General features: G+C 40.6%; 1 protein-coding gene across 2 annotated transcripts in view; it reads left to right on the top strand.

Moving 5' to 3' along the window:
• The first annotated feature begins 9,755 nt into the window (after window positions 1–9,755).
• SLC22A16 (solute carrier family 22 member 16) overlaps window positions 9,756–27,380 on the top strand; it is a 38,566-nt gene continuing 20,941 nt past the window's right edge. For both annotated transcript variants that reach the window (XM_082048130.1, XM_082048131.1), the window contains exon 1: window positions 9,756–9,835. In XM_082048130.1, the coding sequence (XP_081904256.1) occupies window positions 9,786–9,835 (50 nt within the window). In that variant the 5' untranslated portion in view covers window positions 9,756–9,785. The remainder of the gene's footprint in view (window positions 9,836–27,380) is intronic.

Consider the following 27,380-nt stretch of genomic DNA (forward strand, 5'->3'; position numbering starts at 1 on the left):
GGATCTGCTACAGAACTTGGAGGCACATTCACTATCTTTCTTACAGAGAGGAAAAATGGTGTTACCGAGTTTTAGCAAGAAAATGCATTACTGAACTCTTTCAACACTCACTGCCTCTACAGTTACTTGTTATCGTCTTCACTGGAGCTGGGAAACTGCTTGTCTCAGCCAGCAAATATGTTTCCTATCAGTTGTCCCCACCGTTTCCTATGAAGAGACTGCATTTGAAAAGATGGCTAATAATTGGGTATAGACACATTAGCCCTTTCTTCATAAAAGGTGCATCTCGTTATCAAATGCAAATATGGCATCTGTTATTTTGACAGATCCTTTAAATGTGTAAACAAATTCTGAAGAGGATTTTATTACAAGTCATGGATGGGAATGCTGTTTCTTAGTGGTCTGTGAAACACCATAAACACTATATATAACATACAATTAACAGTCTTGGTAGTGATTAAAATTGACTATATTTTCTTTCCAAACAGATTTTTTTTTTTTCTGACCAGCTCATTTTCTACCATTTCATTTAGATGTTATGAAAGTGAAGGAGAAATGTCCCTTTCTAGACATGTCTCCTGGTCAGAGTTGGCCACATTCTGCAGGGGGTCTCAGTGCCTCTCTGACCCTACAGTTTGCATTAATATTGACAGGTCACTTCTGAGTTCCTTTAATGACACCTCTTTTCCACTTGAACTGAAAGAGCCTTTTACTTCTCATCCTGTGTTAAACCTTTGGACCTTCCTTGAGTGTACAAATTGAAGGACACCATCCATCTATACTGTATCTGGAGAATCTGAGTCCTTCAGAGCATAATTGCAGACACAGTGCAGTGACCACTCAGAGAAACAGATATAGAGTGGGAAAAGAGTGCTCTTATGCAGGAAAACAGGTACTGTCTCCCTCAGATTAAAACCCTGTGGGTTAGCAGAGGCTAACAGCTGCCTTTACTCTTTAGGCCCTATGGCCATCCTCAAGTGTCCTACTTGGCAGTGCTGCAGGAGCTGGGGTGGTTCTACCAGCCTGGAGCATATCTTCATGGATACATCCTTGATGTGGTGCTGGAACCAAGGCCTTGGTCTACCACATCCCTGTGGCTGTCATGGGCACCTGGTTATTCTTGGATTGTTCTTTCTCCTCTCGAAGGCATTGCATGCAATACGGGTGTTCCTCACTTTGGAGGCTGGGGTGCAAATCTGCTCTCTGTGCCCTCACCACTGTGCCAAAATCATTCACTCACTGATTTTTAGTCCAATATTCATCTATAGTGGGGGCTATTAGATTCTTGGTTACTCTCTTGAAAATAGGGCAAAGTGGAGATTTGTGTTTATGGCCATTGAGTCCTGAAGTGAGCAAGCAACAACTAGGCAAGTGATTATTTCAGAGTTTCTGGTTTTTAGTAAGTATAAAACAAACCAGATCTGTGCATTTTAGAAGCAGTGCTGAAGGCTAAGAATCCAAAATAGAGCCTGCTTCCTACCAGTTAACAGCTCATGTATCCGTTTCCTTCTCACATAGGCTGCTATCTTTCCCGTGTATGGCTATCTGCTGAAATAGAAACCTGCAGGCAGGCTTGTGGAGACTGTCCTACCCAAGCTTGGAGACTCCCCCTCACACTGGGGTGCAGAGTGGAACGTGACCCTAGCTGTGCCTCCTTCTTACTGTGTGTGAGGGTCCCCACTGGGGAGCAGACAGGCTTCAGGCCCAGGGGCACCACATGCTTCTGCCCCCAGTAGTCAGCTTCCTGACTTCCAAACGTCCCACGTCCTCCAACTGCTGTCACAGCAGGTGTTGTGCCAGGGGAGGCCAGACCTGTGCCTCAAAGGGATTCTCTGACCTTGGCATGGGTGGGTATGGTCTGGCACCCATAGGTTCAGGCTGCTCTCCTGCCTGGGGAAGAGTGACCAGGGATGGTGCCATTTGTTATTGCTGTTCTTTTCCTTGAACATGGTAAAGAGCAGAGGATTCTTCTGAAAAGCAGAACTCAGAGTCAAAATGGTTGGTTTCGTTTTGATATCCAAAAACTGAATAAATAAGCCCTTGAGATCAGTGTTTTAATAGCATTTTTCAATTATTTTTAACCCATCTACATTTTCAGCTGTAGTGGTGTTTCATTATAGGCATATATTCTTATTTTAAAACTGCAATTTAATTATATGAATAAATATTTCCATGAATTTGTTTTCAAACCTGACATTTTACTCCAAGTCCCTGCTTATGTGTGGTGACAAATGGTGAATAATTGTTGCCTGTCCATCTTCTCTGTGCTATTCCTGATTTTATGGACCTCTGTCATATCACATCTCTTAGCTGGGGATCCACCCAAGTATTAGTTTGTGTAGTTTCCCGTTGCATGGAATTTACTTTCTCTTCCCTCTTGGCTTTCATTTTGCTTCTGGTTCTAGTACGTCTATTTTGGGATGGGAGGACAAAAACTTCGCATGCACAAGACAGAAGTTCCTCACAGATTGGCACAGGAATAGGAAGACTTCGTATTTTGTTCATTCCAAGTGAATCACAAAGTCTCTGATCGAGCACCTTGGCTCAGTGCAGCTCTGTGTGAAGGAAGAGACGAGGAAGTTGCTCAAAAGCATATTGGGAAAGAGGAGTGTCTCTCTGAAAGTCGTGCTGCCATCTGGAAGCTTTCCCTTAGCCAGTTAGTTGCCGTTTTTCCCAGTGATGCATGGGTATCTTAACTCTGTCTAAGAAAATCTGATATGGTTTGTAGCTTAATCCAGAATTTTAGAATAACAAAACCCAGTATAACATGTGAAACCCATGAGGTATCTCACAGAAACATTAGCTGTGCAGCAAGAGTGTGTTGAACTGGAGAAAAAGTGCTTGAGAAAGCTGGACCTTCACCTGCTTTCACTGTTCAAGCTTTTGCTCACCCTCATGCTCAAACACTGTCATCCTCAAGTCAGACTGGGAAACTCTGCCTTGTGCAATGACAGATGACAAAAAAACTCCCTCATGTACCAGTTCAGTCTTCTGTTTTGCCTTGATTTTCATTTTCAGATGTACTGTTTCTGCTGTGCATTTGCATAATCAGGAAACTATGTGGACACACAAAAGAGAAGGGAAGAAGAGGGCGTGTTGCCAGGGAAGGGACGCAGCTTGTCAGAATAAGCACTTGGGTAGCACATCCAAAGCCACAAATTGGCACTTTTTGTCCTCTCTGTCTTTTTCATGTGTTCTTGAAATCAATCATAGTTGGATGTTTCTCAAATAAATGGAAGTATATCCAGCACCTCATTATTTTACTTCTTTCATTTCACAACACTCTGCTCATTTTTTCCAACGGAATTGAAGCAGTGACAGAAGATCTGATTTTTCCCTTCATCCAAGTTTATGTCAGGAGTAACTGCTCTGGGATGATTTTTGTTTCTATGCTGGGTAATCTCAGAGAAAAATTAGATGCATAGTAAGCACACAAAATCACTGCTTCAGTGTCCTGAGCTTCTGATATTATGGTTGTTGAAATTCTGAGTAGTTTGTTTTGGTTTGTTTTTGCAATCAGGTGTTTATGTTAAGCCTTGCATGTTTTAATTATGTCCTTCAGAAAATTCAGCTGTGCATGTGTGTTATTTGTTCTGAACAGGAGCAATATTTAGTATCTTAAAATAATTGTTGAGAGGACTGGAAGTCGTTGAGCATGTGCAGACTTAGTTCAGTCCCTCTTGAGTCACTCAAGCAAATTTAAAAGTAACAGGAGCAGCATTCTGAGTAACCACTGCTTTCTGCTTGAAATCTCACATAGGCCAGCATGACAGGGTGTAGGCGGAATACTAAATAAACTGTTAATCCTGAAGTCTTGGCAAGAACTCACTGAGCATACCTGCCTCACTGTGGTCTTTGAGTATATAGCAGGCGTCAGCACATCCAGTAAAAGATCAACTGGGTCAGCTGGGAGAAAAGCAACTGTAAAAAAGGAACAGGAGAGTCGGTGTAGTTCAGGTCATTTCCACTGCAGGATGATAAGAGCTAAATGTATCAAAGGGAAAACAAAGTCGTAGAAATGCTGTGGGGATATTTGCTTTGTTAGAATGTCATCCAAGTTCATGTACTTTCACACCAACATTTGTCCAAATTAGAACAGGACTCTGCAAGAATCTGCAAGAATCACATGTACCAATTTCAGAAGCGAAAAGGAGGAACAGCTTCAGCTGGTGCTATGTTAAACTAGTGGTGGTTACTAATAGATCACTTAAGTGAAGGGAGACACTGGAACTGCATAGGTTTTTTGATGTAGTGTGTGTGCTACAGAGTGTGAAATGCCATCTGTTATCTCTCGACACAGACGTCGATTACCATGTACAGGAAATGAAAGAGTTACAGTTAGGAGCATCATACCCAAAATTGCTAGCAAATTTTGCCAAAATATGTATTTTTTCTTGCCTCCGCTGTCTAGGAGTGGTTTTGTGCCTGCAAGGGGAGACAAGACCCATTGCTTGGTAGGACATCTCCTGGGAGGTCCTTGCTGTAGTGTTTGCTCTCTGTGCTGCTTGGCTTTGGTATGATCTTAATCTACTTCTGCTTCCCTTGCACTACTGTGTGGAAAAACCTGGAGTATTGCTTGATGAGACTGGTGGCTGCTCTATACCTCCTAAGAAATGATGGATGTGGCAATAGGACTTGGTATGAGGTTCTCTACAGAGTGGTGCTTGGACAAGGTTGTAGAATTAGAGTTGGGATTTGCTTTCTAGCCATTCGTGGATTTCACCTGGCTCAGCTTTGCAGTAATCTTTCAAGTTTCAAAGTATTTACATAGCCAATGTCAGCCTGAGATTGGACTTTCTGAGTGTGCTTCAGAAATGCAGCTAAACAAGCCTCTTTTTTCTTTGGCTCTTCATAACATAAATGCAATCAGTCAGAGAATGCAAAGTCACCTGTGGCATTTTGTATCCCAAACTGGTATGCAGGGTAGGAATGATTCTATACTTGTGTGTAGCAATAGCTTCTGAATCTGTTGGCAAATTTGCCTTGAAATTTTTGCCTTCAAAATGAGACTTTCTGATAACAGTATCTGACGTTACCTGGCTGCATGTGTGTGTATAGTCTTCTGTCCGATTTTTGCCAAAGACACACAAAATATGCCTCTCATTTTTAGTACAAGAAGGAAGTATTTCTCTCAAAAATTTCAGTTACATTTCATTGTTTTTCACCCTATGTTAAAGTCATCTTACATTAGAAAATAAGTAGCTCCTACTGACACATGCAGTATAATTTCTCCTTGTCTGCTTTGTTAGCCAGGGTGCTATTTTGCAGAATACAGTACATGCAGTATGCATTCCAGATCCCTGAGGCGCTTGTGCTTGGCGTCCTTCCTGCTCTGAAATCTGTGCTGCCACTTCATCATTGCTGAGACCACCAACAGAGAGGATCTGGGAGTCCAAAATGCGGAGGTTTAAGACACTACTGGCACTCAGGTCCAATCCACCTTTCTGCCAACACAGACAGGGCCAAATAATATGAAATCTGTACCTCGGCCAGCCTGTTTCACACACCATATATTTGCTGAGACACCAAGCAGAGGGCCATGGAGCAGACAGCTGGTATTGGTATCATCTTCAGTCACCTCATCTAAATCTGTCAGATCTCTCTTGACTGCGTCCTTGGTTATTCATGCTAAATAGCTTAAGCTAACATGATATGCTTTTTTTTTCCTCCTACACTGTTAAGAAGCCACAATGCCTGTCTGTGGGGTTCCAAAGAAACTCTGGTTTTCAGAGACAGTTCCATATATTGGCACAGCAGCAGTGAAAGGAATCCAGTCATTACCAGCATGGTTTAACTAATCAGCTGCAAAAAAAAATTAATCCTATCAATTTTCTCTCTGAATACATTTATAAGCTAGAAGGCACTTCTTGCATATCTGATCACTTGCATAGCAAGGGATATAGACTTTCAACTTGTTTTGTTACTAACTTATTTGATAAATATCTCTCTATAAGAGAATACATAGGAGAATATTTATCTGTCTATCTACCTATCTATCTGTAAAAGAGAAAAACAACTACTTTGATCATATTTAGAAAATGTCAAGCGATGGAGAATCCATCAGTTCCTTTGGTTGATGGTTCCAATAGTTATCTATATTTTCTGCTACGGACATGGACCTTATTTCCCAATTCAATGAATCTGGCTTTAACTTTCAGCTTTTGTCTTATATTATCTCTGTCTCTGCTAGTGTATAGGACCACTTGGTAATTGTATTTTTTCCTTCTTCAGGTTGTAATGAAGCACAAATTCTGGTAACTTCTTAATTTTACTTCTAACAAGGTTATAAAATTAAACTGTGAGCTGCCTTCCGCTCTTTGATGCTCTTTCTTCCCAACATCTGTTATTGCTGTCCTCTTGTATATAGAACACCGCAAGAAATACAAAACAGCAAACCATAACTGGTACAAAAAGTAGGATATTCTTGTCAAAAGGAGTGGAGAAACAGATGGGTCAGAAATTGGCTCCCTTTAAGAAGTTATTACCTGTGTCCACTAAAGGTGTTGGCAACACTACCAGTTATCTTCTGTCCTCACCACTTTGGTATTTAGGCTTCAGCTGTAATTTGAAGAGCAGCATGCACATATCAATGTATGAGAACATGTACAGAAATTCACATCACAGGCATGTTCCTTATATACCTCTCATATTTTGATGACACTGTCATTTGACTTAGAAAAGAGGAGGCCAGGAACAGCCCTTACCGGTAGAAGCCAGATTTTTCCTGGTGGGAATGACAAAGTGAAGGAGGTTATTTTATAAGCCATCTCTTCTCCCATTGCAAGTTGTCAAGATCACTTCTTCCTCAAGGATTGTGTAATATTGAGGGTCTCTGTTGAACAACAACTTGCTTGTGAGTGCCAGAAATCAGGTTAAATCTGTGACTGAAGATATTTGTGATGAACTGTTGCACATTGACCTCGAGAGATTAAAAGAACAACATTTTAAACCCATGGAATACCCTGGAGTGTTGTTTGTCATGAACACCCTCAATCTTCCCATCACATTGCTTTCCAAAGACTTAGGAAAGGGATCACAACCTCCCTTCAGTTACTTCTGCTAATAAAACCCCTAAAATTCTGAAGTAGATCTTGGATGTGGATGGTCTCATCTCAACACATTTTATTAATAGCTATGTTTCCTTTCTTCCTTTAGATGTTCCCTGTATTTTCTGCAGCACAAGAGTTTACACACAGCACAATCCTTTGGAAAGAGAGCCATGTACTGTACTATGACTATTTCTAGGTGACTCTAGTGAAAAACAACTCAGTGAGAAATAACGGTGACTAAAAGCACAGTTATTACTGCATGTAGCATTGGTGTAACAGGACAGAGGAAGGCAGGCTTAAAGCATGTTGTGCATTTTCTGAGGCTTGAAACAAGGCAAATCTGTGACCACAACATGTTTAAGAGAGCTGACACTGCAGGCATTACTTTAATAACTTTTGGATGTGCAGCATATAGGAACTTGGTATTAACTTGAATAGGAGATAATGCAATTTTCCTGTCTTTAGTCTGATACAGGCAGTAAAGTCATGATATTATCAGAGGCAAACAGAGAGAAAAGTGGGCAACAACGCCTGTGAGAGATTCCACAAAGCAAAAACTACTTGTGGATCTTTTAAGGATTAAAAAATGGTGCTGAAAAGGATTTATCTATTTCTGACCTGCTTGACTTTTACACCCCAAATAGATCTTTCCTATACCATAATGTTGTTGAAAACTGATGCATTTATTTGCTGTAGGAGGCAAGACACCAAAAACAGCCACATGAGCAGCAAGGCAATATTTAGCCAGAATGTTTGTGTTTGGTTTTGCAAATAACTATTTAAATAGTGTGTCTCTTTGGAGAAAGAAAGGCTTTGTTAAGGTACCAGTGCTGCATTCAGTACATACCATTTCAAACCTAGAAAACATTCTCCAGAAAAAAACAAACAAACAAACAAACAGGACGATTAAATTTAATGCTGATATTTACAAGGTAAAACCCAAGCAATTATAAAATTCCTACTGAAAGCAAACAGATCTGTTCTTAGACTTACCAGTTTACATATCCCAAGAAAGTAACAACAACAAAATCTAGACTCAGTGTTTTAAACGTCCTCTGTAGATGCAGAAAGACATGTGGGGATCTTTGTCAAACGTAGTAATGCCTTCAAAAATGTTGGGTGAGTTAAGGAGCCTGACAACACACTAGCTGTGAAGAGCAATCCTCTGCTGAACTTACTATTCAGATTCCTAGTTGTGTAACGTGTTATTTACTGATTTTGCTGGTGCGGTCAGGAGTCACTTAGAGCCAAGGAGCCTGACAAACATCTGCTTTTTCCAGGTCTGCACTGGAACAGATTGTCACCCCAAAGCCCCAACATCTGCTCTGTGCAGAGGAACAGTTGTGGCGCTTGCTTGGTGCCAGAGCCTTTTAAAGGCACATTTCTCTATGAAACTGTTGAGCCTGACAACCAGTGTGTAAGTAGAAGTATTTGGGTCAGGTTTCGGAATGGAAAGGTTGACTCGCAGTGACTTGATAGGGGTTTACTTCTCAACTTTTTCTGCACTTCCTGAGAAGCAAAATATGCATATGATAAGATTGGATTGACTGTACTTTCCTCCACCCCTCGCCCTGTGTTTTTCAATATAGCAGCCCAGAAAGAGCTCGTGCGATCTACTAGAAATGTCTTTCATCACAGAATCATAAAATAATTGAGGTTGGAAGGAGACATTGAAGAGTGTCTGGTCCATCTCCTCACTCAGAGCAGGGACAACTTTGAACTTGGATCTACCCAAGAAGGGAAATCAAGTGTTCTGGGGAAGAAAAACCTTAAATAGGAGAGCTGCACCCACAGCAGTTTTTGCTGTATCTTGCCTAATTCTTGGAGCCCAGAGCGACTGGGCTGCTAGAGCATATCTCTTCCAATAAAACCCATTGCTAAGTTAATTACAAAGGTTTCCTGTTGTAACTTGCTTAGATAATCCTCAAACAATTTCAAAACGGTTATCTTGGTCTGCTCTGGGTAAGACGGAAAACTGTAATTGAGGCTTCTTTAGAAATTGGTGTACTAAGGACAGTCACGCAGATATGGGATATGTTACATATTTACCTTTATTAAATTATTAAGTATGATAGTATGATAATACTATTTTGCATTGTGTGCTAAAACTTTGGGAAAATACATGTAATATATCCAAATAACAGAGCAGATTATGAAATTACTCTTATTAACATTCAGATAATGTCCTGGAAAAAAAAAAATAAAATATACCCTCCTTTAACTGAAAACGTCCATATGAAATACACGAGAGCCTAGATATATTAGATTATAAATGATTGTCACGGGAGGATTTAAGCACATAATCGCCTCCTTTAATTTGATTTTAGTGGGGAAAGAAGAGCGTGCTGTAGGCGCTGCCCGACGGGCAAGCCAGGGACCCATCTCCCGAAGGGAAGCGTCCGAGGCCCTCGTTCTGTGTGAGAAATCGAAAGCCCTGAAGCTGTCCCACGGGAATTTGTTTTCTGTCCTGCCCGCTGCCGGCGAGGCGAGCCCGCCCGGCTCCCGCTGCTCGGCGGGCGCGGCTCCCGCTGCGCTCCGGCAGAAGCGGCCTCCGGGGCTGGAGGTGCCGCCTGTCCCGCCGGGCACCGATTGGGCAGCGCCCCGCCCGCTGAGGGGCCGGCGGGCGGGGCGGGGCGCGATGTCCCGCTGGGGGCGGGCGGCGCGGTCGGGACGGTGCCTCTTCTCCGCACCTCCCGGACAGCGAGACCCAGCCTCCCGGCTTGCTGCCGTCCCGCCATGGCTCCGAGCTCCGAGCGACTCTTCGACTCCCTGGGACACTTCGGCAGGTACCGGCGACCCGCTCTCACGGGAGGACAGGCACGAGGCCTGTCACACATCCCCCAGCAGGGACTGACAGACACCCACACAGGCAGGGTATCAGAGCTACCTACCCCACAGGGACCCACAGGCACACGGGGGCTGACACGGGGAGACATCACCGCATCGGTTGTGCCGACAGCATTGCGTGTAGTGCTGGGGGGTTCGCACACACAGACTGACACACGGACACACGCACTGACACATGCACTGCACACATGCACTCACACACACTGCACCGCGCTGTATAAACTCACACTGCACAGACAGGCACTGCCACGTGTTTGCACCACTCTACACACTCCGGTATATAGTTTTCCATACGCATGCTGCGATGCACGTGTACACTCACACACTCTATGCACACACACCTGTATATATGCCACATTCACATATGCAGACACAACCTATTCACACGTAGGATCACACACCTGTAGGCACCGTGTGCATTCATTGCACTACGTGCACATGCTTGGCCACTTAACACTCACACATTTCTTAGACATGCGAGTGTGCCCACACACACATACACATATACATATGTGCAACACAGAAATACACAGATGTACACACACACAGAGCCCTGGAGCAGTCTGGACACTTCAGGGGCAATAGGAGAGTACAAGCAGTACATATAGGAGTGTTGCGTGACACACGGATGGGCTGTTTCTGCATAAGAACACAGGCTTCTCGTGTGCGATAGATGGCATGTTTTTACTGAGGTTAGGCTTGTTGCGTGTGATACATGGTCGTGGAGTATATCTATATGTATTTATCAGAAAATTATTATCTTTACAGTAAGTGGTGTGATGCATTGTGACAAGTTTTCTTTGATGTGTTTTGTGGCTGTGATGTGCATGTGTAGAGGTCCGAGTGGGTTGGTTGGGATACACAGATGGGGGGCAGGGTGTGGTGGATGCTTCTGTAGCTGTTGGTGCAGCGCTGGTGTGTGAGACTGCTAATAGCAGGTAGTGGAGAAGAAACAATTGGCAAGGAAATGAAATTTTAGAGGATATGAATTGTAAGACTAAGAGACCCATCTTCACGGCAGCTTCTGTTGTGTACTTCCACAACGCACTTATCAGCATGGATTTTGCAGGTGCATACTCCTCAGAGCCGATGTCTGGAACAGACCCATGTGTCACAAGCTGGCTACAAGTTCAAGCTGTTGCATTGCAGTGTTGTGCTTTCTACCTCTATCACTGCTGACTAGCCTAACCCACTATGTTGATCTCTTTTCTCTATCTGGGGCAGGCAGAAGCAGCATTTTGAACAAAGTATTGGAGCTCCTTTTAATGGGAGAAGTGCATACCTGAGATTTACAGCAGAACAGGCTCTTAATATCGTGTGAGCAGTAGTGGTGGGTATTCATCACCTCTGCAGATGGTTAAGATGGAAAGACTTTCTCTTTGCTTAACTGGGACCTATGCTTAAAATACGTTTGGCCAAGTTGTGACTTACATGCACATCTATCTGAACAATATCTCATTCATTATCTGTTCTGGGTCAGCAGCAAAAATACCTTGTTCTGTGTGGATCAGGAGAGAAATCCTAGCAATATGTTTATTTTGCTGCTACTCTTCCATCTTGCTTGCTCTTTGTGGGAAGCAGGCACTTGCCACTGAATACTGAAATAGCACAAAAGTAGTTATTCTTAACTACTGAAATACTTTTCCTACTTGAGAATATTTAACAATACTTTAGATAAAGTTTTAACAACTACTTCTTGCAGTTAAAGGGAGAACAATTCTACAGTGATAACCTCACATTTAGGGGCCAGATTATTTGAGATGCAGTTCAACAGGGGTTGCTTTAGGTTTAGGACCTTTGAGATGAACTGGAATCTACCAAAATTTACATAGTCATGTTAGACTCACAGCAGTTCAAGATTTCAAAGACCATAAAGCTAAAAGTAAGTGTAATAGTAGCTCTAGAGAAATAATTATGCTTTGTATAAAAAGTTGCTCTTAACTATAACTATGAAGTCAGTTCTGATTAGTTTGTATTTATGCATCATCATGACACTGACAGATAATCAATCATTTCTTCAGTCTCACTTCTGTGCCTGGCAAAATTGTGGAAAAGACTGTTCTGGGAGTTACTGAAAAACATCTGAATGACAATGCAGTCATTGGTCCCAGCCAGCATGGATTACTGAGAGGAAAGTCCTGCTTAACAAACTTAATTTCTTTCTACAACAAGGTTACTCACCTAGTTGACCAAGGGAAGCCTGTCGATGTGATCTTTTTGGATTTCACCAAACCCTTGATACTGTCTCTCACAGTCTCCTCCTGGACAAGTTGTCCAGCACACAGCTGGATAAACACACAATGCAGCGGGTGAACATCTGGGTGATGGGCCGGGCTCAAAGGGTTCTAGTAAATGGGGTTATGTCAGGCTGGTGACCACTCACTGGTGGCATTCCACAGGGATCCATGTTAGGGCCAGCACTCTTCAATGTCTTCACAAGTGACTTGGACACAGAACTTGAGGGACTACTAAGTTTGCCAATGACACAAAATTTGGAGTAGCTGTTGACACACTCAAGGACAGAGAGGCCCTGCAGATGGGTCTGGACAAACTGGAGTACTGAGCAAACACCAACCACATGAAGTTCAACAAGGGCAAGTGTTGGATTTTACACCTGGGACACAGCAACCCTGGCTGTACATACAGACTGAGGAACAAGATGCTGGAAAGCAGCTCCATGGAGACAGATCTGGGGGTTCTGGATGATGGCGAGTTGAACATGAGCCAACAGGGTCCCTGGCAGCCAAGAGGGACACCTGTGTCCTGTGTGTATCCAGCACAGCATTGCCAGCTGGGCGAAGGAGGTGAGTGTCCCGCTCTGCTCTGCACTGGTGCGGCCTCACCTGGAGCACTGTGTGCAGTTCTGGGTACCACAGGATAAAAACGATACAAAGCTACTGGAGAGTGTCCAGAGGAGGGGTACAAAGTTAGTGAAGGGTTTGGAGGGGAAGCCGTATGAGGAGCAGCTAAAGTCACTTGGTGTGTTCAGCCTGGAGGAGACTTGAGAGGAGACATCGTGGTGGCTACAGCTTCCCTCACAAGGGCTGGAGGAGGCCAGGTGCTGAACTCTTCTCTGTAGTTACCAATGACGGAACCCAAGGGAATGGCAGGAAGATGTGCTGGGGAGGTTTAGGTTGGATGTTAGGAAAAGGTTCTTCCCCTAGAGGGTGGTGGAGCACTGGAACAGGCTCCCCAGGGAGGTGTCACAGCCCCAAGCCTGACAGTGTTCAAGAAGAGACTGGACAAGGCCCTCAGACACATGGTGTGAACTGTGGGGTTGTCATATGCAGGGACAGGAGTTAAACTCTATGATCCTTGTGAGTCCCTTCCAACTCAGGATATTCTATGAATCTACAATTCAGTCCAAGCAATTCTTATAAGGCACATATAACCTATGTACTACATATAGATTCTGTAGATTTGCCACAGTCAGATTCTGAGCAATCCAAGCATGACTGTTAGTATTTTGAGACTGTTTTTGTTTTCTTAAACTCTGATATATGCAGTAAAGAATGGCCAGCTGTTAATGTGCATATAAATATATGCATGGAGAGAGTATGGATGCATTATATATATATATATATAATGTATATAGCTCTATATAAAATCTATTAATATGCTGTAATATATAAATCCTTCTCTTTGATTAAGGTTATGAATTATGCAGAATTGACATTCACATGGATGCCGACAATATGTTGCTTTCCATGTAGACTTTCCTTCAGAAGTCCCAGTGATGCTATAATTCTTACTAGGGTCTTGAGACATGGATGAATAAATATAAAAATGTAACAGCTTCTGTTTCCTTTGTCATTAAAGGCAGACTTTATGCCTGTCTTTCAATTTGGGCATGGGTAGAATATGTGCCACATAAATTCAATAAGATTGTTTCAAACATCGTTCTTGAGTCTGTCTCTGGAGCGTGAGTTCACTGCTTGCTATTGAAGAGGTGAATAAAACAAAAAATCTCATTTGCCTCAAAAAACCTCCTCTCTAATGAGTTGGCAGGCCTCAAAGCTCCTAATTTACCTACATCAAACTGCACCTCTCACAGGTACAGTTGTTCCTATGAGGCTGTGCCTATGGGCTCTCCCTCACTGCCCCTGCCCCTTCCCCAGTCCCTTTCTGCCTCACCACTCCAGCTGCAAAAACCTGCCCAGAGGCCTGTCAGGTAAAGAGGATATAGTCACCCAGTTGTGGTCACTGGTAGCCCCCGTACTGGGAAAGGGGAGACATGACTGATGGGTGTAAGGTTGGTGGCAGAGTGCGTGCATGTATCCTGATGGGGAGATGTGCCTTAGGCCCTGCCAGGCTGGCTCACATGGCCCACACATCTAGATCTCAGGTAAACTAGAGATCTTTTGATAACTTTAGTGATTTTAATCTACCAGCAGGACACAGAACTTGCTTATCAGGTTGCTGGTGGGAAATGGTTATGTGTTTTGCAGCCCTGATCTATACTATGACAGAGTGCTGGAGACATGATCTAATCAGCAATAGCTGTATAGAGACAAATCTGGTAAGGTATCTCTTAAGTGTGGATGAGAGTAAGGTTTTGATTTCCCAGCTGGAACGTATGGTAGCTATGAGATGCAGTTTACATGTTATGTAGAGTTTTCCCTGTCATATACAGTTTTCAAATCTTGGCTTATACTTTAGCTAAAAGCAGGTGGTGAAAACCATCAGAGAGAAAGGAAAAGATTGGGTGTCACAGGCACAATTTCCAGGTTTTGTAATTAAGTATTTCTAGAATCTTTTAAAAGATTGTCCTTTAAGTATTCTGTCTCTTACAAAATTGAGTAAGTTATCCAGATTTCCAAATGTTGGTTTTATAAATAATGTATTTTACTACCAGTTAGGCTATTTAATAAATTAACAATAACTGCCCTTTATTGAAATGTTTGTGTATTTATCCAGTTTTTAACATCTTTACATTGTTGCCTTATATGAACCTGTTGCCCAGTCAGTGGAGTTGCTACAATTTGTAGTTTAGAAGCAATAAATACAAGGATTAGGAGTGTCTGCTAGTAGGAGCAGAGAAGCAGGACAGGTTGCCTGTTTGGATAGGGTGTGCACCTGTTGCAGCCAAAGATGGAGTTCAGTAGAGATTACTACACTTATCATCCACTTCAATATTTTCTGTTAATTTCATTGGAACTTTTCTAGTGTTCATAAATAGATTAGAGACTACACTTGGCTCATAAAAAAGTGACTTGACTTTTGTTGAGTTTCTTTCAGTAGATTTCTGCAATGCAGACCCTGCTGGTCAGCACTAACATCATTTCTCCCTGCTTTGTAGGGCTCTTGGTTTACTTCTAAATTCTTACACCAAACTGTCTGTCTTCTTTTCTCATCTCAGAACTTTTCCAGGCTCCTATTTTCATGCTGATGCCCTTATCCTCTCTCTTGTTTCATAGCTCACAGCTCTTGTTGTGATCACATTACATCTTCGGCAAATAGTGCTGTGTACATGATACTTCAATGAATCCTAGGGTTTGTATCAAATAGCAAAGGGTTCCAAGTATGTCAAAGAACATGTTCACTGTTTCTTTTCACAAAAAGAAAATCAGAATGCTTTCAAGCAATGATTTTTCAAACTCAAATATTTTACAGGTGTCTTGAGAAGTTCTTCCCCAAGAAAAATACATTTTTCAAGCAGAGAAGTGCACTTGCTTGACATGCAAATAAATTGGTTTAGTCAGTATGGAGAAACAGACAATCATATTCAGCATTTGAACAGATTATTATCTTTAACTTAGAAAATGGAAACATTACAGGCTTCATCTGAAATAGTAATACATTTAGTGTTTAGTACATCCTACACAAAATTATATATTTTTAAACAATGTAACATGAATTTCTGTTTAAGCTTTGAGTAGTTTCCTGAAGATGAACAAAATGCTATGGTCTAGATGTTGTTTTCAAAAGAACCTCTTTTCCCCAGACACTGGCTACTTTATACAGTGGAAAAGTTTATCACAACATATCTGTCATTCAGTTTTCAAAATGTATCAGTGGACAGCTGTTTGTGTTTACTGGAATGTGCCAGACAGAAGAATCTCATTTCTAAGTCCTCCTTTGGCTCCTAGTCAGGGGTGGTGTTTGACAGAAACCCCTGGTAAATGTTCTTCAGCTTTATAACTGTGCGACATTATGACATTTGAATCAGCCTGTGCTGATCTCAAATGTTCATAGGACAAAAAAAGTAGACTTGCCTGCATTTCATTTTTTTTTCCTTTTTTTGGGGGGTGGGAGGGTGGGGGTCCAGATATTTTGCAAATAGCATTTGATCCCGTTGGTTGAATAGCATCATAATAGCCTTGGAGAAGTGAGACAAGCCATGTGTTTCCACAGAACGGACTCTACCAGCTTAAACAAAGACCTCATTATCTATGCCTGACTAGGCAAAAGCAGAAATACTCTCAAGACTTAGAACTGAAGTTGGACACTGGCAAGTGCTCCTGGATGATGGTGAGAATACAGTAGCAGCCCAGTCTGCAAGAGGTCCTAACAGTATTTGCTGGGATCCAGGTCATAGTGGAGGCAGTCTAGCACAGGATCTGCATAGACAAAAGCGTATTGCATCAGATTGTGCTGGCAACCTTCCCCTGCCTGTTTCTGGATTGAAAAAGTAGATTATAATAATAGAAGTAGATTAAAAAGTACATTACAACAATAGGAAAAGAAGGAAATAAAACCAGGATGAAAATGCATTTGTCTATAGTATTATCCATTGCTTCTCTTAAGGCTACAATCTGCAATACAAGCAACACTTACACTTGAAGCTAGTAAATCAATTACGATTTGTAAACCAGCTGCTGAGATTTAAACTGAACCTCTGAAATGCTGGCAACCCCCCAGGGTGGCTTCTAGACAGAGTCATAGCATGACATAGTTATGGCAGCATAAGGCAATTATTACACACAGGGAGCTAATGATCCACTGCTTCATGCCCAAAATATTATGGTATGAATGAAAATGAAATATATAAGGCACTGCATAGTGTGTTTCCTGTAATATGGTGCCTGGGACTGGAATATCACTCCTATAAAAGCTCTGTCAATAATTTTCTTATAATAGTCGTGATTTTCAGCAGTATTACGATATCTCAAAGTTGGAAGGAGATGTTTTATAAAGGGCCTCAGAAGCCTTCAGCACATGCTGTGAAAATTTCTGTGCTACCATATTGCTATGCACAGCAAGAATGGAACTGAGATATGTGCACAGCTGACATTTTATTTGAGATAGCTTGAGGCATGAAGCTATAGCAGCTGAGTAAGAATATGAGATGCTCAGCTTCTCAGAAATACATAAAAAATAGCAAGACAGAAAATATCAACTGAGGTAGTTATGTCTCAGTTGCAAGGCCAAGACTGGTAAAAGTGTGATGACAAACTATACAAGACACAGATTTATAGGTACTATTAATGATGGTTGATCTGTCAGACTGTCCATATACCTGGAGAGAAATCTCAGCTGTCTTTGAAAAATACTGAAGTTACCTAGAGACCTAATGTGTATGTTATTATCATACATCGACAGTCAAACAATTACATTCACCTCACTCAGAGCAGATGTTCTCTGAAAATCACATGCAACGAAAATGTGGTTTGAGGAAACTAGAAGCACCATCCATTGGATCACAGACTAAACCCTTTCCTCAAGAAAATATTTTCATTCAGAAGTGAAGTTGTGTTTCCTCTTCCTATTATTTGGAGGCATTACTGTGCACTTCTGGCAGCAGTTTTGAAGCAGAAATAGAGGCCAAGACCTGGAGAATAGATGGAAAATGCTGATAAGGCAGCAGAAAGTAGAAAACAAGTGCCAAAGAAGTGCTTCAAAGAACTGGGAATAATTTGCCACTCTATTAAGAGCAGTCAGCACCATGCATTGCATGGAGCTCAGTGCCATTTAAATGTCTTGTATCCATGGTGCCCTGTACTTTTCCAGCCATGTTGCAAGGTCCTTCTCCTCTCTAAGTTGTGAAAGATATTTGCCAGGATCTCGGTTCCTACTTGATCCATCTCTATAAAGCCTATGGTGGCTGTGTGGGGAAATCAGTTGTCCAAATCAAGGCACTAATGAGCTCAACTCACTAATTTTACAGGCCAGACATCTGGCCTTGGTCACCTCATCAAGGGGGAGAATTAGACCTTTTAAGGGCAGGATCCATCTGCCTTATTGTCATTAAGTGGTTTAGGAGAATATGAATATTGCATCTAGATTAGTCTGTGCTTCCCCATTGCGTGAAAAAGGGATCTAGAGAAGTGGTGTAGATGTATATGGATTACACACTGTATGCAGCATATTGCTTCCAAGTGTGTGGTATTCGTTCTTTACTTTCAGCCTCAATTAACTAACGAAGGCTTACCTAGACGGTTGGGATGTGGGAAACGCTTCTGGCACGACACTTTCTGTGTCACAGCATCAGCCAGCATCTTTCTCTGAAGATGTTGTGAAGCAAATACCAAGAGCCTTGCATTGCTCTGCTGTATGTCAGACATCAGTAAAACCACCACGTATGCAACAATACTAATGTTACAATGCTTGCTACGTTATTGGTTTTCCATCAGCAATTCTTGTTCTCAGTTCTTTGAATACAGGTAATTCCAGGAAAAAATTGATTTAGGCCAACTGTTGAAACGAGAGCATTAAGATCAGAGAAATAAGAGATCAAGGCTGCTCTGAAAACACAGAAATCCCAAAGGTACAGAAAGTGAGGGAATAAAACCTGCAACTGACTTTCTGAGAAGGAAAAAAGAAGATCAATACAGACATTTATAACTTACAAAGTAGGCAGAAATGCCTTTTTTTTTAGCCTTTAAATTGCAGGTATAGATCTTTATGTTCTTTATGAAAAATTAGAAAATAAGACTAATCATATTCATTTAGCTCTTGTTATTAAATAAATATTAGTATATCTGTGATGTAACATTTTGTTTGTTGCATGTCTGGCTAATGCTAGAGAGAAAGTCAAATACAAAAGGTGAAAAATAAGCAATAATAAATAAGCAATTTCAAAAGCATTATCTAACACAAAGCCACTGGATGTATGGTGAAATTATACTGATGAGACCACATTTCATTTAAATAACTTATATTCATGGCTTATATTCCAGAACAAATTATTGGCTGGATTTTTTTCTGCATCTTTGGAACTGGTTTATGTCAGCAGTGCTGGCCAATACCATGAAGTTGTTACAACTCCACCCTTCTGAGAGGGAGAATTTGTGTTAGTCCCAGGGTCAGAGCAACTGGGACCTCATCTCATTTACACTTGTATTTTAGGCTCTTTGGAGAACTGTCATCTTTTATAGATAAGTGTAGCCGAGCTCAGTTCTATCTCATTTATCCATTGAGAAGAGAGGGGGCAGTTGATATAAAAATAGATTTATGCAGAAGAATCCTAGGAGGTTTGAGCAGAATCCATCTTCTTTATTGGATTATTGTGGAGAACAAGGGCCATGTATTGCTTCTAAATATTTATATAAGGTCAGAAAACGGCATTATTCTGGATTCCTTCCTTGTATGAGCCACCATGACAGAAAGATTTGAGGAAAGAATCTGACAGTAGTGTGGAAGTATAAGCAGGTAAAAGAGCATTACAGAATACATTTAATAAGAGGTCAAAGTGCATTCTTAGCCTTGGAAACAGTTAAATCTGTAATTTGCATTTATTTGTTTTTAATGTAAATGACTTCCAATTTTAACTTTGTTTCAAGAAGAAAGGAAGAAAGAAGAAAGGAAGTAGAATCATCTTCCTTCAATGACAGGAAATGAAAAGGTTCCCTGCTTTCTATTAAAAAATCAAGAACGATATAGAATAACTCAGTCTGTTGGTCATGGAAGAGATAAATGACCAATAAAAGTAATGAAAAATATTTTTTATTTTAGGAGATCAATAATGCTGTTGCGATTTTGACTTGTCTTCTTTAGAGAGGCTGTAGAAAAGTTCTTTGTCTAATTAAAATCAAAGGCAGTATGTCAAATATCCAAGATCTACTACATCAACTTTTTGGCATTTCATACTATTTTATGTACTCTGCAATGTGTAAATCTCTCAGAGGAGAGAAAACAGAAGTATTTTTCTTGTCCACTGAAGGTATAGGCTAGCCAAACCAATATCCAGGAAAGAAGAATATCCATACTATCCATGGCCACTATGTTTAAATTAATTATGCAGATTTCTTACTTGTTTTACCTTTTCCCCTGAGAACTTTCAAAAACCTATAAGAACCTGTTTTTTACAACTGTCTTCCAAGCAGGAGGAATGAATTTATGTAGAATTCAGACTGAAAATGAAAAGTCTGCATCCAAATCATCTTAGGCGTTAATATGAATAGAAACCAAAAAAAAAAAAAGAGTTCTTAAAACACATAATTTAATTAGGACAACAGTAAGGTTTAATTACTTTCCAGAATAGTCTATGAAGAACAGGTTGCTAGTTGCTTCAGAATGGACAGTTTTCGGCACTGTGAAGTAGGCATTCAATCCATATTATTTGTACCTTCAGCTATTTCAGGTTCAAAGTTTTGAAACAGAAATTTGTAAGTGGAATAACAATGAAGTAAGCACATAATTCATATTAAAAACAATGAGTTTTATTTCAGAATTATAGACAGAAAAAAAAAATCAGATAAAAGAAATGTAAACTTCCATAGTTTGAACAAAGTTAGTGCAATGTGTCAGAAAATATCTGATTTGCTAAACCAGTAAGGAAGAGTGAAATACCACAGTTTATATATGAAGTACTACCTATGTAGATGGAATCTCAATAAAAACATTTACACACTTTACAGGATGTGATGTGAAATGATTTGCTTATATAAGCTGATGGAAACACTACTGCGTGGAAGGGAATTAAATACCTAATTTGGATTTGTCTTCCCAAAAAGAGGGTGACCAAAAGAAAACAGTGTTGCCAAAGACACTGGAACTGAGTTTTCCCTGTAAAAAGTAATGTTAGTAATATATAATGCAGATAGAGTACATGCTAATTTTCTAAATGGCAGGTGTTCATTAAAATGTTGTTCCTAGAAGGGAAGCATAAAACTACAGAGCTGGAAGTGTTACTACTGGTACGTGCAACCACTTTGCTGTGTTTAGCACTGATAACAATAATTCCACAACAAACATAAATAACTTTAAAACAGCATGGGCATGTTATTTTTAAGTAAATCATCCTGTATATGTCCTTGACATATGTAAAGCAGGATGGACAAGTGGATAATTGGACAGAAATAACCCGACTCCAGCTCTGCCTCTGGAAGGTGTTGGAGTCACTATTGCAGTTGCCGTCCCCTCCTGCTTGCCTGGCCTGTTCCCACCAGCATTGCTGCTCCACTGGTGACTGCTGGAGCCCCACGTGAAGCTGGGACCTCAAGCTTGAGGATTGCTTTACTGGTGCTTGTGTGGGTGCAAATCTACCAGAATTATAAACATTTATTACATACTGATTTTGATAATCAAAAAGAAGGCTAACCTGAAGAAGGTTAGAAATCGATGTGCACCATTTAGTATTTGACTATTGTTTTCAGTGATAGCTTCAAATTTCTGCTTTTTTTCTTCCCTTTTATTGATTTATTTCTACTAGTTATAAGGTAGATACTATAAATATGTTAAGGAGAAAAACTGTAGTTTCTCCTCAGAGCAAGCAAGCAAGATGTTTTGTTGGCAGCTGTTGCACAGGCAGGTCTTGTAGGTCTCTCTCATTGCTAGATAATCTGTCTGTGGATGGATCCCTCCATGGCAGGTTACATAGCGTTTATCTTCCTTTCACCTAAGGAGCCTAGAGCATGGTGCAAGAGCTGTGCTAATCTTTAATGTTGCCAAACTGTTCCAACTCCATTGCTGACTGCTTCAGAATCCCTTGCAGTTTAAGCATGCAGGACAGCTAGTGGATTAAACAGCAATTAAACAGTTACCGCTCCCTTCTGAGAGGGAGAATTTGTGTTAGTCCCAGGGTCAGAGCAACCGGGACCTCAATCTCATTTGCACTTGTATTTTAGGCTCTTTGGAGAACTGTCATCTTTTATAGGTAAGTGTAGCTGAGCTCAGTTCTGTTCAGTTCTGCTCTGTTCTGTTTAACAGCAATTAAACAGTTACCACTCCCAGTGATGTGTACTCCCTCAATCAGAAGTTACTTACACAGTAAAGAGTGGAACATGTGTGTGTATCCCGGGTGCCTGAGTGCAAATCCAGAGCCTTTGTGCCTGGTTCAGTTGTGTTGTCCCAAAAGGTGGGATCATTACCCAGCATGCAGATAGCAATTCACACACAGGGTTGAGGTATTTGCTTTATTTACAGTTCTGTGCAGGAAAGGGTGCTAGGCGATCTCTCACAAAGCTAGTACACCAAAAGCAGGCTATTATACATATTTATACATTTAAACTTTTAACCACTCCTAACATATTATACATATTTATGCGTACTCAGAGTTCATTGGTCTAAACTTTGCTCACTTTGATTTGAAGGTACAGTCTGCTTTTATTCTTCTATGCACACTCAGTGAGTAGTGGGCTTTTCTGAGTAGGGGCATTTTTTGAGTCAGAGGTCACAATCTTCCCTTGCCACCTTTACCTTTCCCCTCATTCCTATACCCTTTGTTTTTGCCTTGGCAATCATCTGTCCTTTGGCCACCAGAGCTTTGAATTCCTCATTTATCTTCCTTTTTATCCTTCAGGGGAGAGTTAAATTTCAACCGAAGGTTCAATCAAGCAAGCATCTCCACATAATACTAATCCTAAGGTCTAGGCAATAAATCATTACATTTACAGTCATATAGTAGCAAAAGCGAATTGAATTACTTATGCAACTATATCAAAGTTCAAAAACCAAGACGTCAGTTCCACTGTCAGTTGGAGCAGGAGATTGGGTGTTGCAATGAAGTGTCTTAGGTGTGACCACACCATCCTTCTGGCTGGCTCTTCCCTGGGTGCAGTAACCCTTGGCAGCAAGAAACATTGGGGCATCCTGAACGGCATCTGCCCTTTCTCCTGCACGTGTCTGTCCATAGATGAAAGCTATGCTTACTAAGGTGTTGAAACCCAGCAAAATTTATCAACTGGATTATTTTGTCACAGGTGAGAACAGAAACCTAATGTGCATTATTTAGATAGTAAAAACCAAAGAACTGTTGCATTAATTGGAAAAAAACCCCAAAAATTAAAAGTATGGCCCTTAATTCTGTAGTCCTAATTCTAGATTTTTACACTGATGCGACTTTCTACATCTATGTTTAAACTGGATATCCAACACAGTGTCTTCTTCCTCTGAAAACAAATTCTGGAAATAATCATCTGGTGATGTGGGCTGACTCCATGTCTGTGTAGTTTAAACTACCCTTAGGAGGGACTCAAATTTTAAAAGTAAGTGTGTAAGTGCATCACAGCTTTTTGGTTCAGAGTGGAAAGAATGTGGAATGGCTTTTCCCACATTAAAAAAAAAACAAACCAACAAAACACACAGGATGGAATACAGAGGTAAAAGTGGTTATTAAACACAAATTCTTTCAGAAATATTAACTATCTGGAAATTTATTTCCACTGAAGCCATCCTGTTGAATGCACACTGCACAACAGAATCATACTGTGTCTTCTGACTAAGCAATTTGCTAACAAGGTGAAGGGAAAAACAGTAAAAATAGTTGTAAAGCCTATGGAATAGTACAAACATTTTGCTAATCGCAGAACAGCCTTTTGAGTCTATCCTACACTAAAAGGATTTTTAAACTTTTATATTAGCTTTTTAGGACTATCTAGCAATTCTTCCTCTCTTCTCAGACAAGGAAACAAATATTATCAGAAACACATTTTATTTAACATACAATTAGTTTCTAAAACCAAGTTTTGTCCTGGCTATACGTTGTAACAACTGACAATGGTAAAAGTACTCTGAGGTTGGGGACTTATTCTCTAACATATATGCAGCAATGTCCACTTTAGCTATTTTTGCATGCTGGATGTACCACCTTTCAAAACTGGTATAGATTGTTTGCACAGGTGCAATACTAATTGGATCAAGCAACTGATCTGGCTTGTTTTATTGATTTTTTTTTTAGTCATCATCTATTTTGACTGTTTTTTTCAAGTCGGATCAGTTTCCCAGGTAAATTTCACAGCTGATCCACATTAAAAGTACCACCAAAACTGAGGGTAGAATGCAAGGGATGAATAAATAGTGAGAAAGGAGAAGGGAGGAAATATCTTACAGGGACAGTGCCAGAGAATATGTTGTGTCATGAGACTACAGCCAGAGCAACAGTAGTCTGAGATCTAGTTCATTATTTTTATGGAAGAATATTTATTCAGTTCAGTTACTGACATGATGATATTACCAGTTGCTTTTCTTTCTGGTGAGATCTTAAAATGTGTGCAGAAGAATCAGAAAATGGAAGTATTTTTTACCATAAGCTGTAAATTGAAAAAAAGAATAACTGGGCAGAAATTTCACCAAAATATTTTAAGAAAGAGAGGAACATTTTCATGTTGTGTCTTGCTCAAGCTTTCTGAAGACAGTTTTATGCTCATTTGACTTCTGGCATTCATTAAGTGTCTCTATACTAGAGCAGTAACCTACAAAGTCTTCTTGACTTCTATATTTGACGCTCCTGGCAAGAGTAACAAAATGTACTTGCCAAATAATTATCTCCCATGGCAAGCCACTGAAGAGATGGAAAAACACTGAGAGAGATTATCATACCTTTTAGGACAGTCATCTTGTCCACAGATCTTAAAAAAAAAAAAAAAATAAAAAAAAATTGTAAAATGAAACTACTGTTTACAACAATGTACGTTATGTAATCTGATGTATGTGAAGATAACTGGCATATAAAATACCCTTGCCAATAACTGCCCTTTTTGAGATCAGTCCAGGAAAACAGATCACAGAATTTGCTTTATTTTGGCGAATTTAAAGGGTATTTATTGCTACTGCAATGGTATTTTCTTACCATTTAGAAGCATGAGCAGCAGTCTTTTTTTATTGAGGGAAATTTAATTTTTAAAAAAGAGTTTGGTAGAGTTACTAAAGGGATTATATTACATGTTTGCCTGCAAGAGAGAGATTTAAGCTTAGTAATAAAGGAGTTTCTTATCAGTCCAGTGTTCTTAAATTAAGAATTCAGGAAACAGGTTAATATTTACAACTGGTAGCAAGGGCAGCATAGACTTTAACCTGTGCCTCGGGGTCAGTGAAATGTATAACTTGTATAGGTTCTGCTGTGCCCCCCTGCCCAGCACAGCCTGCGGCACGGGCTGCTCCAGGGCCCCTGAGCGGGACCAGCTGGGCTCCCCCAGCACTGAGTCCTCCTGCAAAGAGAAGCTGCTCAGCCCTCTCCTGAACATAAGCCCGGAAGCAGCCCAAGGGTTTTAAGACTGAGAAAGAGGTCTGAGGTAAAACTGTGCACCCAAAAGTCCAAAGGGAGGGATCCCAGGCTAGCAGTAGAGCAGGCAGCAGCTTTTTGTTCCTCCTTGCTCAAGCACTGTCTGCGGCCCCAACCTCTGTCCCAGCAAACACGTGTCTACCATGAAGTTGGGCCTGTGTCTTTCTCTGTCCCTTGTCAATCTTTGGCTGTTCTGGAAAGCAAAGTTCATTGCATTCCCATCTCACCTATTGTCCTTCCTACATACTTTTCATGCTTACTATATGTTGTCACTAATGGCCTGATTAATTCCTTTTTGGTAACTATACAATGTAACAAATTGCCTTACTTCTACGCAACTGGTCTTTATAGAATAGAATCTCTTCCTGCCCACAGGAGATTCTCAGCAGCTCATAAGGCTGGGCTTTCAATCTAGCGTCAGTGGGGATGCTGTTACAACACTGCTGTAGTTGGCGATGATCAAAAGAGGGCTTTCAGGTTGTGTTTTTGTGTGTGTGCGCTTTACATAAATATATATACAGAGACTTAGCCAGCCCATTGTGGAATTTTACTGGAGAGAGCAGTAGGTAGTTTTTACAGGCAGGGAACGGCCCATTGTGTGGTTGCAGGACTGTGGGATTCCTTCAGCCACTGGTACTGCCAAAATTTTTTAGCTTCAGATCCGATTTTATTCCTCCCTGTTTCTGCTTCCCCTGCCTGTTTCTTGGCTTTTTTTTTTCTGCAACAACATGGCCATTTTGATGTAAAAACATGTTTTCCTTTTCTTAAATGAAGCCATGAATAGCATAAGTTATGTCTATTAACGTATTGACTGTTTGACTTTTTGTGTTCACTTAGCATAGATGCTGCAAATTAGGTAAGAAAAATAATGATACTACAGAGTGGATTTTTTTCATTGAAACTGAATAGGATTTTCATGACATTGAAAATGGAATAATGTTTTTACAAGAATCAGTTATATCTAGTTCTAAGTTAAACCCTTGGAAGATGGGCAAAATATGGCTTGACACAGATATTTCTTTAGAATAAGTCCTTAATTGCTTTTTATAGAGATGGAAATTGCTCTATAGTGCGGCGATTAGGGACGACGCACACCGAGACACAGGCAGAGATGCATGTACAGTCAGAGATCTTGTTCAGGACGAGTGCAGAGCCAGGCAGAGCAGAGAGCTGAGCCAGGCTGAGACCCTCTCTTTATTAACCAGTGACAATCTATAGGATTTACAGATACGGGCCTGGACTAAAATGTTACATGAGATGTTTTTCCAAGAATTGTTATTAAAAACACACCACATTCATGTTATGTTTGTTTCAGTGACGTTCCCACTCATTCACAGACCAGGCCCAAGGACATTCACACATCCCATGCACTTGGGGGCGGTTATCCGGCCTGAGATACCATTCTCACAAGTCTGGGCTATAACTTTTTACAATTATGAGAAACGTACTTCAAAATAATCTGTCCAAGGCCCTTTATATTTTAGTATGTTAGTCCAGATGGTCATGTTAGTATTGATCTTCCTTTATCATTCAGGTGGCTGGAACTGCACACCTTGCTTTCACACATTTTACTTTCCAACACTATAGGAGAAAAGGGTAAGGGACAATAATTTATATAGTGTTATAAAGTAACTAGGAAGGAGTAACTGATCATTCTGTACAATAAAGTGATGAAAGACAAGGCATATTTATTCAAGGTTGCACAAGGATGTTTTATAAGCTGCTAATAGTCTTAGACTGTAAAAGGGGACATTGCAATTAGATTTAATGAGAAACTTTCCAACAGAAAGATTTGACCGTGGAGCGAGCTGTCAAAATGGTTATTGAAGTACAATCACAAGAAATGTTCAGGAAAAGATAAAACTCCCAAGGGAGCAGTTAGTGCAGAGATTAGCTAAACATGATCCAAATCATAGCCTTTGTGATACTCTTGGGAACTGGGTTTTTAAAAAATAATGTAGGGTATTGGTTCATGCCATCTTCTCAGTCTGTATCCTTACAAGTCGTTATCTTTGTTCAAGCCTCTCCAATAAGAAAGGGCATAAATATATTTTCCTGCTCAGTCTTACTTGTTAGAAAAGAAATTACGACCTTAATATTTC

Source organism: Streptopelia decaocto, assembly GCF_964273445.1.
Source record: "Streptopelia decaocto genome assembly, chromosome: 3".
In the NCBI taxonomy this organism is placed as follows: Eukaryota; Metazoa; Chordata; class Aves; order Columbiformes; family Columbidae; genus Streptopelia; species Streptopelia decaocto.